Source organism: Durio zibethinus, chromosome 17 (assembly GCF_047325235.1).
Source record: "Durio zibethinus cultivar Kanyao isolate XHJ-2024 chromosome 17, ASM4732523v1, whole genome shotgun sequence".
NCBI lineage: Eukaryota > Viridiplantae > Streptophyta > Magnoliopsida > Malvales > Malvaceae > Durio > Durio zibethinus.
In genome coordinates, this window is record NC_143178.1 from 5,672,323 (window position 1) to 5,690,654 (window position 18,332).

Below are 18,332 nucleotides of genomic sequence, written 5' to 3' on the forward strand. Positions count from 1 at the left end.
ATAAAAGAATTTATCTAAATAAAATAGTAAAGTTTAAGAATTTTTTTATTATTTTAGTCAAAGCAATAAAGTAATAGATAAAACATAATTACTAAAATAAATAGTGAAATTGACAAATTTTTGCACTTTAATAAATTGTAAGATTTTTTGGATTATAACACTACAAATTTGTAGACCACAAAGAAAAATAATTTTATAATTTAAACAAACAATGTAAATAGTAAAAGAGTTAGTATTTGATATTGTGTCATTATAAATTTTTATTTACACAATTTGAATTAAAAGATTGATACATGTACCTTTTTTTAATTAATAAAATAAAATAAAAATAGTTTTCATAAGAAAATTTTATAATGTAAAAATATTAATAGATAAAATATTTTAAAATTTAAAATGAAATGTAATTTATGATAGTAATGATACTATGGGTCTATTTGGATGAACGATGAGATTAATTTCAATAAAATTAAAAAATTGGTAACAATGAAATTAATTACTATAATTATGAAATTAAAATAAATGATAATATAAATGTTTTGATATAAAAGCAATAGTAACAGTTAAGTGAAATATAAATTTTAAAAATACCATTAAATACATTAGATTAAATTTTTTATATATAATAAATTTTAAATTATTTATTATTTGCTAATTTATCTAATAAATAGTTAAAATTACTAAAAATATAATATATTATTTATTTATGCATTTATTCGATTTTTAGTTATTTGTTTATTAATTATTTTATAATATATAATTATAAAAAAATATTTATTATATTTAATTAATAAACCTATTTAAAAATTTTAAATAAAATATAATAAAATAATAAAAGGCTAAGTCACAAGGATATTGTGTCCCTTCGTTATACTTTTTAGGGTAAAAAAGAAAAAAAAATAGTAAAGCAAGGATACTAAATTTAATAGTAATACTTATATATAAACTAGAAAAATGCTGAGTATTGCTGTGAGTAAAAATTATTTGTTTATCATTTCTATTCACTATTAAATTTTTTATAAAATTTATCTAATTAAAAAAATAAATAATAAATAAATGAAAATGATATGCGAATATTTTAATTGATCTTTTTTTTTCATAAAATATATCTAATAAAAAAATAAATACAAAATAAAAAAAAATGAAAAAAAAAACTCACAACTCAACATTGACACCTCATATTGATTTTAAAATATTAATTTATTTAATTAAGATAGAAATAACTTTATTAGCACAAAACATATATATAAATATATGTATAAATTAAATAAATAATAAAATATATTTTTATATATACTTTGAAATAAATAAGGGTAAAACATTATAAATACACTTTTAACGAACTTTTTTTTAAATAACTCGACTTGTTTCAAGTTAATTCTTATTAAAAATAAAAAAAATGAAATAACTTTCTTAATCAATAATATCACATGAGTCTCACATTACAAATATTAAATATTAAAAAAAATAAATATTAAAAAAACAGAAAAAGTAAATTTGAAAAATGATAAAAGAATAACTTAACAAATTGTATATCTTTGATATCAAGTTTGCGAAATAAAAAAATTTAAAATCTTAAAAAAATTTATTTAATATATAAAAATTAAAAATAATTACAAAAGAGAAAAAATGCAACACCTTAAGAAAGATTTTTAAACTAAAAAAAGGAAAATGAGTGAAAAAAAAAGAATTTAAAATCAAATAAATTATTTATTATATATAAAAAATATATAAATTCACAGCATACCCTTAATATTAAATGTGTGTCACACAAAAAAATACGTATTAAAAAATTTTAAAAAGTAAATCTAAAAATAAAAAATTTTAGAATAATGTGGATCCTACCTAAAAAATAAAATTTTTAAAAATATTTATTAAATATTAAAAAAATAAAATAAAAAAATAGAAACAAACAAGTGTCACGTAGCACAATTTAAAGAACGTACATAGAAAAATAAAAAATTAAAATTTTTTAAAAGAATAAGAGAAATGAAAGCCACCGTATGACACCGGGATTAAGTTTCGTGAAGGAATAAAATTTATTTAAAGGCTATATTAAAAAAAAAAAAAAAACTTGGTAGAATGGATCCTAAAACAATTGGAAAAATCATGGCAAAAAAAGTAAAAAATATGAAAAAAAAATAAAATAAACTTAAAATGCAAAAAAATAAAAAAATAATAATAAATAAATTATTGCACGTGACACTATGCAGTGAAGGGGAGGGTGCCGTATATTAGTAATTTCAAATGTACAAATGGATTTCGATATAAGGTCGCTAGGGTTAGGGTTTTTACAAAGTGAATGTTGGGTGGGCCGCCTAAGAGAGGAAGCAGAGAGTAAAGAGAAGATGAAGACCATACTCTCCTCGGAGACAATGGACATCCCCGATGGGGTTAATATCAAAGTGAAGGCCAAGATGATCGAGGTTGAGGGCCCCAGGGGTAAGCTCACCCGCAACTTTAAGCACCTCAACCTTGACTTCCATCTCATCAAGGACGAGGAGACTGGCAAGCGCAAGCTCAGGATTGAGGCTTGGTTTGGCTCCAGGAAGACCAGCGCCGCCATCCGTACTGCTCTCAGCCACGTTGAGAATCTCATCACCGGCGTCACAAAGGGATACCGTTACAAGATGAGGTTCGTCTACGCTCACTTTCCAATCAACGCCTCCATCACTAATGGCAGCAAGTCCATTGAGATCCGTAACTTCCTTGGCGAGAAGAAGGTCTCCTATTTCTCTCTCTCTCCCTCTCTCTTTCCCTTCCCTTTTTAAATATATTTTAATGCATATATTTATATTGAACCCGATTCTGATTGTTACCGTTATTTTATTTCTTTTATTTATTTATTTAAGGTAAGCATTTGTTTGTTTTTCTACGTTATGCATCTTTGTTCCGAATGCCAACACCCCTAATCGAAGCTTAAAATTCTTACATGTTCTTGACCTGTTATTTATTTACTGATGTATTGAAATGGGCAGCCCTTGCTTTTACTTTTTAAACCAAATTGTTCCTGTTCAAGGGTTTAAGGAACCAAATGTGAACCATTTTTAGACTTGAATTGCCATACTATTATTGTTTAAGAATTCGAGATTTTATTTTATTTTATTTTATTTCTATGACATATTAATATGGCTTGTTCTTCTTTTTTTGGCGTACATCAGGTTCGGAAAGTGGATATGTTGGAAGGGGTTTCTATTGTTCGATCTGAAAAAGTTAAGGATGAGATCATTTTGGATGGTAATGATATTGAACTTGTGTCACGATCCGCAGCTTTGATAAACCAGGTATTCTCTCCTTATTTAGGATTATTAAACACTCAGTAGACACATTACGCAAATATTTCGTATTTGTCCATGTTTTATATATAGCTTTCAACTTTGCTTTTATAATCCGACTCTCTGACCTTCATTTTGAACAGAAATGCCATGTGAAGAACAAGGATATTAGAAAGTTCCTTGATGGTATCTATGTTAGCGAGAAGGGCAGGGTCGTTGAAGATGAATGATTGTTATCTCTTGAGTTGTAGTTATAGTGGTATTTTATTTTTCTGTCATATTATTATCTTGGGACCTTGGTTTTGTTGTCTTTCCCCTCTCCCTGGATTTCAGCTGCTGAATACAGGATCTTATTGCCATTTTAAGTGTTGTGTTGAAAATTTTGAATATCTGTTTGATCTTTAGTGCTCTAATTATATTTTGTTGCCGTTTAAAGTGTTGTGTTGGTTTATAGAATTCTTCCTCAACAAATTTCATTTTCTGCAATTTGCTTAAGTGCCAACTCTTTTAGAGTTTGAATTCTGCAGACTCTGACATACAGATTTTTGAAATTGAATCGATTTCACAGTATGAGGTTGTCAGAATCTAACGTACGGTCAATGCAGTTTAGCTGCGACAGATGCTACTGGTAAATTCATCATATTCTTGGTTCATTGTTATTGACTTCAATTTATTTTGTATATAAGGAGTCCACTTTCATTTTTTCCGCCTCTGCGATTACTGTCTGATAACAGTGGTTCCAGATACTTGTTTGCTCTGTTGGTCAGTTCTCTGTAGTTGCTAGTTTTTATTTGTTCAACCAGGCTCCAGCTGGTTGACGAACTCCTATTTCATCTTACTAATTTTCGAGAGACGGTAGTTAGAGTGAAAATTGAGCTGAAACTTGAAATGGGTGATGGTGAGTGCTTGAGCTGCAATAGGACAATTCTTAGGTTGAGAATTAGGAAATTAATAAATTCCAGTACCGTTAGCAACTCTGGCACTGCAATGGCCAGAATAATAGGGTTTTATTTCTTAAACTTCGACAATGGTTTCTAAGCGTCTAGTTCAAACACATTTAAGAATGAAGTGTGCTGAAGTTTGTTCTCTTGCCTGGTGGTAACTGGTAAGGCAGGACAGATCATCTCTACCTTCTTTTTTTTTTTTTTAACCTTTATTGAGTGTTTTCCATTGTCGTGTTTCTTTTTTTCCTCTTGCTAGATTGATTTTAATCCTTTACAACATTTTCAGTTTTATATCTATACCCAGTAAAAATCAATCCGTATTTGCAAGCACAATAACGAAAATAACAGTGAAATTTTAACCAGTTAACATTTAGATTGATATTTTACATTTAAAAAAAAATACAAGAATTAAATTTGTTCAAATTATTATATAAAAATTAAATTTTAATCTTTGTACGAGTGTATAGATAGTCCCATAATTTGACCTTCAAAATAAAGCTCTAGTGAAATGTTGATTAGTCTTTCCTGCTGGCTCATTACGTCTTTGGCAATTTTTCAGCTGTCATCATTTTGGGTCTCTGGTCTCTACATTGTACTTTGTGACTGGAAATGGGAAGGATAAAAACTAACTCGATGGTGGTAGTAGAATAACGGAGATTTCTGAGAATTACTGCAATTAAACAACCGGCGATAAATTAAGTGAAATGCTGAGAGAAATTAAATTTGCTCTTGCTAAAATCTTTAGTCGTTAAGACATGAAATAGCCAGTTGCTCCGATGTGCTGCCACTAATGCCATCATTGACACAAACAAGAATGTGGACATACGCTGTGAATAAACAAAGATTTCAATAGATATTCTTACGTCTCAATCGAACCCATTCTGAGTAACACTCTTCTTTTCACTGACAGTTCGCTTATTTCAACTTAATTATTGACCTAGGTTTTTTCACACAACACAATAAAAGCTCCAAGGGATTAGTACATTCCCACCATCCATCTAAGAATAATGCTAATCACAATACATGTGCTTTCACCATATGTGCTGGACTTATAAGCCTGTGTTGCAGAAGATAAATTCATTTTTGCTGCCATAATCTCATTTCAGGGTGTTCTCGATGTCAATCACAAAGCGGTACTTAACATCCCTCTTTATTAGCCTCTCAAGAGCTTCATTGGCGTATTGAATTGGAATTACCTCTATCTGTGGGTAAATTTTATGAGCAGAACAAAAGTCTATCATTTCTTGAGTCACTTTTGTACCCCCCGTTATGCTTCCTGAGACTGTTCTCATACCTGCCAAATGGTTGAGTCAAGCATTTAAGTTTACACTGCTCAAGTTAGAATAAAGACTGCAACACAAATAGTGTTACATACCCAGATTAAGGCTTGCAGGACTAAATTTGACTTCACTTGGGAACCCAACGAGGACATAAACACCAGCAATTTTCAGGAGTGACATGTAGGGATCAAACGGATGATCACCAGATGCGGTGTCAACTATAAAGTCCAATGATTTTGATAGGCCCTGCACCCAAAATATCAGCTCCAGAATGGTCAAAGATTCAAATGATTATAAAATATGAGCTTCTATGATGCTGACACTCCTTAGTCTTTACCTTCATCTGCTCTTGGTCAGAGGAGACAACAAATTTGTCTGCACCAAGCAGATTCAGAGCCTCCTCTTTCTTAGATATGCTTGTGCTAAAAACTGTTACACACAACCCGAAAGCCTTCCCAAACTTCACTGCCATGTGACCAAGACCACCGAGCCCAATCACTCCCAAAGATTTGCCAGGTTGGTTCATGTTATGGCGTATCATTGGTGTATAAACAGTGATTCCAGCACAAAGCAAAGGTGCTGCTGAAGCCAAAGGATAGTTGTTTGGTATTCTGAAACAGTACCTGTTGATTCAACACCAAAGCTGAAATTTTATCTTTGGTAGATATTTGCTATGGCTATGAAACATTATGCAAAACAAGTAAACAAATCGCAGAAAAAGTTAATTAACTCTAGAAACAGAAATATCAAATTGTTATAAACTATTAAATCCATGCATTTGTTTTATAGCATCTTTTACTTGACAAATATTAGATGATTAAACAGCTTCATGCCAGAAGAAAAGGAGTCATCAAAGAAAGAAAAAAAAATGAAAATTCAGCTTTCGTGAATTGGCAAATCTAAATGGATAATCTAATAACCTCCTTTAAGAAACTAAAAAACAAATTAAGTAAAATAAAACAAGAATTACAGCCACATAGTTTTGCATCATGAAATGCTTGCCTTTCAGGGACAACAATATAGCTAGAATATCCGCCTTTTGTGACCGTTCCATCCTCATCAATGCCATTAAAAGTGAAAACCGTCCCTTTTACACAATGAACTTCAACACCATCGTTACAATACTCACAATCTCTGCATGAGTTCACATAAGTTCCCACTCCGACTGGATCACCAACCTTGAAGCGTTGAACATTGGACCCGACCTCCTTCACAATACCAGCAATCTCATGCCTGTTATGGAAGCAATTATAATAGCCACATCAGCTTAAGATCAAGTTTAGGAACCATTCATAATTCTCAATCAAAAATCATACCCGGGCACCAAAGGATACATTGAATCTCCCAGTATATTCCTAGACCAAATGACATCAGCATAACAAATTCCACAGTGAGTAATTTTTATGGAAACATCGTCACTTCGAAGAGGCCTGAATACAGTTTACCAGACAAAAGAACAAAAGTGATCAAAGTAATGCAATTGAAAGATCATCAAGTTATGTGTGAAGCCAAGTTTCTTTATCAGATGTTCACCCTCTAAGCCAATGTCAACAAAAGATAATGAAAATTACTGCCTAAACAAACAATAGTTAGGCCAAGAACATGAACTTGGCATAAAGTTCAACGATTTTTAATAATCCAATGAATGAAAGGTGCTCTAAGAAACAATCCCTTTATTGCTATGTTCTGCAAAATGGCAATAACTTAAAATGTGTCAGTTGAAAGGAAAAAAGAATCGATCCAATGCACCTGCGACTGAATTTGTAGGGTGATAGAACTCCAGATGGATCTCTGGCAGCCCACCCAAGGCAATTCTCGGTTTTGGTCTGAGAATCCATGGTTAACTAACCCACCAATACAGCAATTCAGAGTCAGTTTTCTTAATGTCAATCAAATTTAAGAAAAAAAAAAAAAGAGTACAGATAACAGAATATAGTGTATCGACCACCATCTGATCAGTATTAGACAAAATTTCAGAAAAAAAAAAATTGTCTTATATGTTCTCCATCATAACCCAAATCCTAGATTCCAGTCTATGGCATCCAACTGTCATATTGAAGTTTTTTTGGGAGGAGACAATCAGAAAGGTTTGAGTGATGGGATTGAGAAAATGAACTTCATGGTTTCGTTCAGCAGTTAATGCTTCGTGTGGGATTCTGCGTTGTACGGTAATAAGTAAATTTTCAAAGAAATGCGACAAGAAAAAGCTTACCATAGATCGACAAAAGAGACAAACTGCTACTCAGTTCTATCTGCACTCTGTTTCCTCATCCCCAAAACCACGGCCCTTTTAACACTTGTTGTAAAGCCTACCACTCTCCTTGGCGCATGCAAATCTCTAACGTCACCTCTTACGAATGCATAAGCTTGTTACATTTTCATTTTTGGGGGAATTAGAAGTACCGTCAAATAAGAAGTTTTATATTTTGATAGAAAAAATTAACAAAATTACCAAATAAAAAATTAATACAATTTTTTAATGTCATCAACGAAATTAAAATTGTGATTCATATTCCTTTAGTATATATTTAAAAAATAAAAAAAAAATTTAAAAAATAAAAAATAAATTATTATTTTAATTTTATTTTTGAATTAAAAATTTCACTATTAAATAATTTCTCATATAATAAAAATAATTTTCTGTGTCAATAAATTAAAATTTTGCTATTTCCCACCAAGTAATAATTTCTTTCTATGACAGTGATTCATAAAAAAATTTGATTGATTTAGTTTTCAATATATTTTGTAAATTTTAATTAATAAAAATTTTAATATAATAGAGATTAAAATTGAAAAAAATTGATCAAAACAAAGTTAATCTGTGACAAATTTTATGCATGGAATATTTAGTTTTTAACAAATGTAATTTTACCTTTTAATTCGATTTAAACTTGATTAAAAGTTTTAAATTTGATAAAATATTTTGCTATTTTCTCATGGAGTAGAGAAATATCTTTTATTAATACTTTTGACTATTTTTAAATCAAATTAAGAATTATATTAGTTAAAATATGAGTGATAAATTTAATTAATCACTTTAAGTAAAATAATGAACTTATATTTTATCCCTAAATCTTAATCAAAGGATTAATTAATAGTTGTATAATTCATTACTTTTTTTTTAAGTACAAAGGAAGCAAAGACCTAAAAGAAATTAGAAAAAGCATCCTCATTTTTTCCATCCCAATATCAAATGGTAATAGTATAAAATCTTCAGTAGAGGAAAAGCAAGCTCGGTTGCCAGTTTAAACCCTGAATGCATAAACATTAACCAGGTATGCAAAGCTTATCATCTTTCAGTCGATCAGAACAGATTAAAAGTCAGCACAGTTGTATTCAAAAGATTCTACAGAAAAAGCCTAAAAATAGGTAAACAACAGAGAAGACATGATAGAAGCATTGAGCCAAAAAGGAAGACTCAAATACTAAGGGATCTTGTATAGCAATAAAATTGATTGCAGGCAAAGAACCAGGATACATCTTATTTTTTAGTTTTCTTCTTCCCCTTAGTGGAAGGCTTCTTGGTTTGAAGTTCAAGCTGTGGAGGTCCTTTTAATAGGTCAGTTTGAGGTTCTTCAGGCAGGGTACAGTGCAAAAATTTCTTGCTGGAACCAACTTGGTTGCAGAACAACTTTAACATTTGTCTCCCCCTCATCCATTTGAGCATTATCTTCATGTGTGTTTTGCTGTGTAATCCACCAATACCAGCTTCCTGTCATTAGAATAAAAAGCATCCAAATTAGAAACAAGAAGCTTGTACAGAAAATAAGAATAGCCTTCTATTCTATCCTTATTAAACGTTTTGAAAAGCCAAACAATAAATGCAAAGCAGAATCTTGGTAAACCAGCAAGATACATGTCTCAAGCAGAAAAATAAATAGAGCATAATATCCAAATGAACATAACTACACAAGTTTATCGTATTATGCTACAGGTCTAATCGTCAAGGTGGTGAAGATTCTACTGTCTTCCTAGGAATTGCAAAGCACATATACTAACCCTTTTTCCACGTGTTTACTTGAAGATATTGACCATAACTTGTTCCCTGCATAACCCTCATGCCTAAAGTTGCAGACAGACATAACTCATGTGATCAAAAGGAAAGGAAGAACTCGACACATCATCAGAAATTTGCAAGATTAAAACGGACAGAATCAAAACAGAGCAAAAGAAATTACAACATTATCTGCATAGTTGGTATAAAAATACTAAGACAATCATTCTAATTCATCAGAAACGAAATGCAACTAACTGGCAAAGAGATACTGACAAAATGAATGCAACCGAGTCATGATAATCAATTATCAACAAATTAATATGTGTGAGTTAACTTCTTTTATTTCAGAATCCTCTGGAATTATAGGCATGCAATTCATGGATAATTTTGACATATCAATTGATAAAATGACAATAAAAATCAGTTTTTAAGTTCACAAATGAACTGACAAGAAAATTCTCTATCCACAACGGCATGATGAAATGGAAGGGAAAAGTAAAGCTTTCTAAGGCTAATAAACTTAAGTATTCAGAACTCAATCAAAAGGAAGAAATGATGCAAATTATTGAAGGCGATGGGCATTTTTGAAATGATAATCAAGAAAATACAGTCAATAATAAAATTTACCAAAAAAAAAAAGAAGGGAAGAAAGAAAGAGGACCTTGGCGTGGATCCAAGTGTTGGGAATGGTGAGAGGACCGTGTTGCTTGATGAGATCGTAAAGGGAACTGGCGATGCAATTAGCTTCTGGAATGGGTACCTTTGGGTTCATCTTCCTCACATTCACTGCCCTACTCCTCGACATGTACCGAACCAACAAATTCCCAACGCCACCGTTCCCACCCTTTATGCTGTTCTTCACCATCCCTGTTAACCACATCTTCCTTTTGTTTCTGATTACTCCACTTTTTTCAATGCTTATTTCTTCAATGATTCTTCTCCGCCAAAGCTTTGAGGTTCTTCGGATTTCAGGGTTTTAAGAAACCCAGGTCGACCACGTTCGTCACTTGGACCATTGGGCTGAAGTTTATGTGCCTTTTAGGTAACTGAAATGGGCCTCCCTTCCCTACCCAATAAGCATGGAGTCAAGTAAATGACTGGTGAGGTGAAGAATGAAATGGCCCTTCCTGTCTTTCCGTCCATTTATTCTTTTACATTTTCTTTGTACCTTTTCTCTTCATTATTATTATCATGAAAAATGTTAATTAGTGTTTAGAGATATTGATTAAAATATTATTAAAAAAATGCAATTAATAAATTATTTTTTAATTTAAAAAATAATATATTAAATACAAACAAAATTCTTAAATAATATTTTAATTATTTTTTAACCAATGCCTATAAAAACTCTTTAACATATCATATTATCATATATTTTTATCATTCTTATTTTGTTGTAAGAAATTTTGTGTTAAATAATTATATTTTTAAAATTTTAAAAAATATATAAAACATGTCTCATTCTCTCTCATGATCATGAATCATAATATGTATCAATAACAATAGTTTCTTTTAAAAAATATTATCTTGATTTAAAAGTTTTTATATGTGCAATAGCAAATTTTGGAAAAAAAATGATTTTATATTTATTATTTGCTTTTCCTGACCTTTGATAACATTATTTTTGGAGGCAATGTATTTGGTACATAGAATAATATTCTATGGAGATGATTAAATAAGATAAAATAAGAAAATCAATATAATTATTAATTTTTATATTATTTATATTATGTGTGATTTGTGCAAAACTATTAGTAGGGGAGGGGTAACTTTTACCTCATGTCATATTTTGTTTACTATAGTGCACTTAATACAAATTTTTAAAGAAAGTTCCAAATGTACTTAACTTTAGATGTAAAAATGACAAACATGGAAAATAAGGCATATAAAACCAACAAATTTATATTATGAGATAATGGAAATTTAATCATTTAATTTGTTTTATAATTGTGTGATTCAAAATTCTATAAAAGCTGTATGGATACTTTTGGATGTTTCTTGTTTGGGACGGGGATGCTTAAAAAAAAATTTATGCGTTAAAAAACAAATAGAGGTATGAAAAAGAAGAAGAAGCAATATTAAAATAAGAAAAAGAAGATGGTAAAAAATAATAATAATAATAAAAAACAAAAAATATGTGAAAACCCAAAAAAAAAAAAGCAAAAAAGCAGCGGTCCACTTGCCTCTGCGATAAAGCCGATCCTGCAGTATCCACATGGCACGTATCTTTACTTTTACATTTTTTTTTCCTGTTTTCCTCTTTTATCCTTCCCTTGGGATTGAAGAAAAAGAGACCACTGTCCGTCTCTACTCTCCAAGAATCTCCTCCTTGTTCTTCGCATTTCGTCTGAATTTCCCCATCAGCTTCATCTCGTTTCCACTATTAGGTTTGCTTCTTTCCCTTTTTAATTTTTTTTTATTATTAGTATTACTTATTCGACCCATCTGCTATCTTTGCCATCACTTTTTTTTTTTTTGACGATTTAAACTCTGCCCAAGTTTTTGATAATATTTTACTTTTATTAGTTTTGGTTATTCAGGTAAACTTGTTCTTCTTTGCCTCCTAGCTGTTTTCCCTGCATCCATTTCGTTAGATGTTGTATTGTTTTTACTCTTTCAATTTCCAATTCCATCAACTTTTTTTTTTTTAAAAAATTTTGCATGTTCCTTGATTGTGGGTTGCGTGCGATTCTGCTTTTGATTGATATCTGCGTTTAGGGTCACTTACCGTTCAATTTCTTGCAGCTTTTGCTCTTGTTCAAACTCAAGAGCATGTCAAAAAAAAAAAAAAAACTTTTATTTTGTAAAGTTAGTGACTATTTTAACTGGTTTGATCATAGCCGTCTGTTTTTCTGACATCGATCTGCTTGAAAAACTTATTATTGGGTTTTGATGATCGGGTCTTCTCTTACTAGCAACAGTAACTATTGGTGACTGAAACTAACCAGTTGGATCTGTAACTAGATGGTGTCTGAATTAACAACTGATGAAGCTTAGTTAAAGCATAAACTTCTGGCTATACGCAATTTACATTTTCCTTGATTATATGTTTTATTTTTCGACAAAAAAAAGTGTTAACAAATGGACTCTGGCAGTGTTAAATAATTTGACTAGGCTTATTATATTCATCTTGTAGCATCAGCTGTCTAGATGTGCTCACTCACCTACATGTCATTGTTCAAGATGTCATATAAACAAGTATGTTCTGTTTGTGAAGTTTTAGAAAGTTTCTTTGTTCCGAAAGACCAGAATACTTGTGTACCCATTTGTTGACTAATTGAGGGACTCCAGTATTCTTCAAATGGATAATCTGTTATGCTCCATTATCAGGTCAATCTTAAGTATGGCAGATACTGAAGACATTCAGCCTCTTGTTGTCGATAATGGGACTGGAATGGTTAAGGTGAGAAAAATCTGTTATTTATTTTCTGGTCTCTGTGTTTTTCACTTTAAGGCAGTAAAGATTTAATAACCCTCACATATTTCCTCAAACAGGCTGGTTTTGCTGGAGACGATGCTCCTAGGGCTGTCTTCCCTAGTATTGTTGGGCGGCCTAGGCACACAGGTGTCATGGTGGGGATGGGACAGAAAGATGCCTATGTGGGGGATGAGGCTCAGTCCAAAAGAGGTATTCTCACATTGAAATACCCAATTGAACATGGTATCGTTAGCAATTGGGATGACATGGAAAAGATCTGGCATCACACTTTCTACAATGAGCTTCGTGTTGCTCCTGAAGAACATCCTGTGCTCCTTACTGAGGCTCCTCTCAATCCAAAGGCCAACAGGGAGAAAATGACACAGATAATGTTTGAGACATTTAACGTTCCTGCCATGTATGTTGCAATCCAGGCAGTTCTATCCCTTTATGCTAGTGGGCGTACTACAGGTTAGTAGCAGTGTATGATGACTTACTTGAGACAACATGATGCTCCCTCAAAGTTGAATGCCAATTTGTTGACAATGTTGTTATTTCCAGGTATTGTGCTGGATTCTGGTGATGGAGTCAGTCACACGGTTCCCATCTATGAAGGTTATGCACTTCCGCATGCCATCCTCAGGCTTGACCTTGCTGGACGAGATTTAACAGATGCCTTGATGAAGATCCTGACAGAGAGGGGGTACTCATTCACCACAACTGCTGAACGAGAAATTGTACGTGACATCAAGGAAAAACTTGCTTATGTAGCACTTGACTTTGAGCAGGAGCTTGAAACTGCAAAAACCAGCTCATCAATTGAGAAAAGTTATGAGCTACCTGATGGTCAGGTAATAACCATTGGAGCAGAGCGTTTCCGTTGTCCTGAGGTCTTATTTCAACCATCGCTCATTGGAATGGAAGCTCCTGGAATTCACGAGACCACCTATAACTCAATCATGAAATGTGATGTTGATATTAGAAAGGACTTGTATGGTAACATAGTGCTTAGCGGTGGGTCCACCATGTTTCCTGGTATTGCTGATAGAATGAGCAAGGAAATCACAGCCCTTGCACCAAGTAGCATGAAGATTAAGGTGGTAGCACCCCCAGAGAGAAAGTACAGTGTCTGGATTGGTGGTTCTATTTTGGCTTCTCTTAGTACATTCCAGCAGGTATGAAGTATATTATATTGCTTTCACAAGGTTGTACTACCTTTAATTCTTTTATCTGCTGTATTAGAATACTGACTTTAATTCTCGACTAATGTAAAAGGCTGAAGATTTGATGTTGACAGAAGAGTGTCACCTTGCACTGTTAAATAAAGAAAGAAACCAAAGAAAGACTTGACTGAAACTTGAAAGCCTTTGCTAGAAAGAACAGATTTAAATTAGAAAATGAAGTCAGTGGATCTTCTTAATGTGCTTTCCATCTTACATTGAATGCTTTGAGTTCTGTTGCATTTTTCATAGATGAAGTTGTACTTATTTATACTTTTGGTTATTCAGAGTTCAGACAATGTTATGCTATCAATTAACTCTAAATGTTGTGTTTTGTTTGCATTGAATGTAGATGTGGATATCAAAGGCAGAATATGACGAATCAGGGCCTTCAATTGTTCACAGGAAGTGCTTCTAGATATGTGCTTGTGTTCCTTTGCTGTTTCCTTCTGCATTTTGTGGTTTTGGATTTTCTGATTTGGTGATGGTCGGTTTGGCTTGCCTTTCATTTTGTTTTATTTTTTTTTTATTTTTATCCTAAGTGTATGTATGAGACATGCTTAGTTGATATGTATGATTATATGCTAGATTGTTTTGCATTGTATCGTATAATGGTAGACTTGGTCTCATTAATAATGTAATATGACTATTTTCTTCTTTCCTTTTGACTGTATTGTATCTTAACCAGCTGAAAGTTTAGAAGTTTAATGCTAGAAAAGCTTGTAACTTCCGGTATAGATCATTTGGCATCGAATGACCCCTGCTTTTCAAGAATCTTGGATACAGTTGTGTAGTGGATCAGTATCTACTTCCCTGCTCTTATCTACATCAACTTTTTATATCTGGCCGGAAAGTTAAAAAGTTGCGTGGCATTGATGATTGTTTGCACTACCTGAAGCAGCGGTGGGCAGTGTTGAGATTAAGGTTAGAACTTCCAAAATAAATTAAGAAAAAAGTTTTGTTTTCTCATAGAGATTTTATTTTAATCAAAGAACTGTTTTAAAAATAGCCTTATGGCTTGCACGCAACTTGTGGATTCATGGGAAATTTGAATTGGTCAATGCTCCCATGTAGAAATACTCGTAAAATGCCTAGTGGAAGGCACAATTTGAGGATCCTAAATTCTAGAAGGGAAATGGTAAAGAGTCCAATTAGAAGGCCCAACTAATCGATTCAACTAGAATTGGAAGTCCAACTGTTTGGTTCAACAGTCTTCAAGTACGGCAAAGAATCTTTATTACTGGAAGTTGATACTGGCGGCAGAGGCAATGCTTCAAAGGAAAAAAAAAAAAAAAAAAGAAAAGAAAACTCCCAAGGTTGTCCCATCAGCCAAAAAGATAAAAGGAATACCGGAGACGGAGAATCTGTTGAATAATTGTCGGGCGTCAGTCAGAAACTCATAATGACTAGAAGCCCCGAGGTTGAATATGCGATAATTTACCAGAAAAGCAACAAGAAGCCGCTACAACATGTTTAGTAAGTTATTGGTTGTTAAGATGTCGCAGTTCTTATTGTACCTATTCAACGGAAACCGGTTTAATTTTAACAGATCTCTGTTTCTCTCCGGGTCCTCTTATTATTATTTTATTTTTTAAAATTCAGTTTTTCCGTTTAAGTGTATTTGATGAGCGGTGATATTGATGACAGTGAGATTAGCCAATATAAAAAGTTACTTGAAATGTAAGAAAGGTTTTGAGTATGTTAAATACAGAGGTGTACTGGTTGAAGACAAAATAAGTAACATATACATACGCTATGGAGAAGAGCAACCAAAGCTGCTACAGTTCTAAGGTTCCCTCTCGGAAATCACTGGTTGGGAACTGTTGTCAACGCATTGGTGGTTAGTTTCTTCTTGGGATGGAGATGGAGGAAAGCAACTACAGCGGCAAGTGGGACAAGAGGAATGGGAAGACAACCACTGCTGTATGCATTGTACATGGAAACCATGCTTACAGTTTGCCAGAACTTGAATTCCCTCTCCATCCACGAATTCAGACAAGCAAATAGCACATTCAGCCTCTGCTCCTGCCAGCTTCACCCCGGTTGAGTAAACCAGTATTGGAGCTGCCACCATGTTAGCTGCAGCTGCCTCTGAGACAGGCTTTCTCTGCTCAAGTTCTTGCTGCGTTTGGGGAAGGTGGTTGTTGTTGCGGGAATAGCGTGGGCGGCGCCTACCATCGCCACGTAGGCAGCAGCGAATGGCAGCGTTAAGAGCCAGAGAGCATATTAGAGCACAGAAGAGAATGATTAAGACCATGCCCACCTTAGCTTCAAAGTCATTTGAGTTGGAGTAAGGCCGCCACCTGCAAGTCGGGGGGTTACACGTTGAAGTTGAAGGGGAAGACATTTGTGGTTCCCGGGAAGAAAGCGGTGGGGACATGTGGATGAGGAGCTGAGCGATTGCCTCTGGCGGTGGTCGCATTTGGTTTTCCTAGTATTTTGGTTTTCCTTGTTATCTGCAATGTTGCCGGTTTGGGGTTTTACGGGGTTATGGCTTCCGAAGAAAGGGGAGAATGTTATTGGAATTTCTGGGTTTTGGCTTCTGAGAGGGAGAGGGGGATTGCGTGTGAGTAGAAACGAGGATGTTTATAGGCATATTTTAGTAGGCATCAAGAAATGCATACGTGCATTTGAGGTTAAATGCTGTTAACCTTGTGGGGTCTTACAGCACGTGTGTCCTTTTTCATTTGAGGTTAAATTCTGTTAACCTTGGGGGGACTTAAAAGCATGTATGTCCTTTTTCATCTCAACTTTTTTCTCTTGTACAGTGTGAAAAAAAGCCTTTAATTAATGTTTTTTAATTTCTTGGACTTTTTCAACGTCCTTTCTCCCCTAATTATATTCCAGCTTTTTTCAATTCTCCATGATCACCTAAACAGTGCAATAATCGTTGTTAAAGGAACCTTTTTATAATGCCAGGTCCCTGAAGCTTTTTCTGTAAAATTAAATCATGCCCGGCCCCTTCTATATTTTCTTTGGCATATTTTTTAATAAAATATTCTACACTCTTGCTGTCTTGCTTTCTGTACTGTTATGTGGCGATGGGCTCCATATATATTGTGCTTGAATCTCTCTTTCAATCATAGAGATGAGCACTTACAACAATCAAAACAAAAACGTCGCTAATGCAAGTTCCACATATTTGCTTTTTTGATAGGCCTTGACGAAGAGGTCACAATCCAACAGCCGAATAAGATATGAGAGACATAAATGTTTATAATGTCAGAAGTAATAGTCTGAAATGAAATGCAATCACTTATCCAAAGGAAAAAAAAGGCTCATGGACGACTGTGTTTCTTTTTCTTTTGCCTGATGAAGGCAGTGTTTGAGGTAAAGATAGGTTGAGAGGTAAAAGTTGTTAGGATAAGTTTGCAACACCTTTGAACACAGGGTAGACCCCAGAGAAGGCCTACAAGCTTTAAGAAGAGAGTCCTGGACAAGATAAGTTGATAAGGTTTTCAAAACCAAAGTGAACGAAGATGCTGATTGGTGTTTTTTGGTCTTATTAGCGGAGAGTGAGAGAAGGGTGTCTCAAAGATTTTAGAGATAGACCCTTTATTAAGACCACGTAGACAGTAACATAATTCCCTGAAGTTGTTCCAGGAAACGGACAGAGTTATGGTTTTGTGGCATAGAGCGGAGAGTGAGAGACTTGAGAGTCAGGGAAATAAGCTAAGGTCCACATGAGTAAATGAATATCAACATGGCATGGCCTGGCATTATGGCAGGACGCTGGCTTTCAGAAAAATACAATCCACAGATGTCATTGTGGACTGACCCACCAGGCCCACCAGCGCCAGGTTTACCATAAACTTCTTCTGAAATCAAGATGCGTGCGTAAAACACAAAACAAGATATTAAAATCAGGAAAACAGGGATGCGTTGCCTATTCTCCTTTGCCTTCAGGCAAATGCACAATAGCATATCGAATTGTAATGAGTAATGAAAACCTTTTACCCACCTCCATCCTCGCATCTAATGCGTTAGGTGGAGGTTGCTTTCTTCAGAGTACAATGATTTAGACCATTTAGTCATTTTCCTTACTTTTCTGCCCAGCTAAAAATGAAAAAAAAAAAAAACAGTACTAGTTTTCTAGTTGATCTTGCTTGAGTTTTTTCCCCGTTAATATAGCAAAAGAAAAGAATAGACTGCCCACAGAACTACATCGGTCGCCCCGTACTGTTAAAGTCAAGCCAATAGT

General features: G+C 33.4%; 4 protein-coding genes and 1 pseudogene across 8 annotated transcripts; 2 read left to right on the plus strand and 3 right to left on the minus strand.

Annotated features, from left to right (window-relative positions):
• Positions 1-2,261: 2,261 nt before the first annotated feature.
• LOC111279637 (large ribosomal subunit protein uL6-like) lies at positions 2,262-3,707 on the plus strand. Its single transcript, XM_022866610.2, has 3 exons — positions 2,262-2,720; positions 3,159-3,281; positions 3,416-3,707. Exons 1-3 carry the CDS (start codon positions 2,346-2,348, stop codon positions 3,500-3,502), a joined length of 585 nt encoding a protein of 194 aa, XP_022722345.2. The 5' UTR covers positions 2,262-2,345; the 3' UTR covers positions 3,503-3,707.
• Positions 3,708-5,046: 1,339 nt separating this feature from the next.
• On the minus strand, positions 5,047-7,828 carry LOC111279610 (putative cinnamyl alcohol dehydrogenase 1). Of its 3 annotated transcripts, none has more exons than XM_022866584.2 (7): positions 7,709-7,828; positions 7,246-7,340; positions 6,813-6,926; positions 6,499-6,729; positions 5,834-6,119; positions 5,592-5,742; positions 5,047-5,510 (listed from the first exon to the last, which is right to left on the minus strand). In XM_022866584.2, the coding sequence occupies exons 1-7, from the start codon at positions 7,709-7,711 to the stop codon at positions 5,314-5,316; spliced, it is 1,077 nt and encodes a 358-aa protein (XP_022722319.2). In that variant the 5' UTR covers positions 7,712-7,828; the 3' UTR covers positions 5,047-5,313. The 3 variants fall into 3 exon arrangements, with proteins under 3 accessions (XP_022722319.2, XP_022722326.2, XP_022722312.2); XM_022866591.2 differs by lacking the exon at positions 7,709-7,828 and adding an exon at positions 7,445-7,573; XM_022866577.2 differs by lacking the exon at positions 7,709-7,828 and adding an exon at positions 7,442-7,559.
• A 905-nt stretch (positions 7,829-8,733) lies between these two features.
• Positions 8,734-10,481, minus strand: LOC111287550 (uncharacterized). Its single transcript, XM_022878177.2, has 2 exons — positions 10,155-10,481; positions 8,734-9,208 (listed from the first exon to the last, which is right to left on the minus strand). Exons 1-2 carry the CDS (start codon positions 10,371-10,373, stop codon positions 8,978-8,980), a joined length of 450 nt encoding a protein of 149 aa, XP_022733912.1. The 5' UTR covers positions 10,374-10,481; the 3' UTR covers positions 8,734-8,977.
• A 1,229-nt stretch (positions 10,482-11,710) lies between these two features.
• On the plus strand, positions 11,711-14,792 carry LOC111279688 (actin-7-like). 2 transcript variants are annotated; one of them, XM_022866683.2, is made up of 5 exons: positions 11,711-11,880; positions 12,824-12,896; positions 12,989-13,382; positions 13,473-14,086; positions 14,484-14,792. In XM_022866683.2, the coding sequence occupies exons 2-5, from the start codon at positions 12,837-12,839 to the stop codon at positions 14,547-14,549; spliced, it is 1,134 nt and encodes a 377-aa protein (XP_022722418.1). In that variant the 5' UTR covers positions 11,711-11,880; positions 12,824-12,836; the 3' UTR covers positions 14,550-14,792. The 2 variants fall into 2 exon arrangements, with proteins under 2 accessions (XP_022722418.1, XP_022722429.1); XM_022866694.2 differs by lacking the exon at positions 11,711-11,880 and adding an exon at positions 12,015-12,033.
• Positions 14,793-15,783: 991 nt separating this feature from the next.
• LOC111279697 (RING-H2 finger protein ATL79 pseudogene) lies at positions 15,784-16,939 on the minus strand (annotated as a pseudogene). The gene has a single exon (XR_016329112.1). The product of XR_016329112.1 is annotated as an RING-H2 finger protein ATL79 pseudogene (transcript).
• Between the last annotated feature and the right edge of the window lie 1,393 nt (positions 16,940-18,332).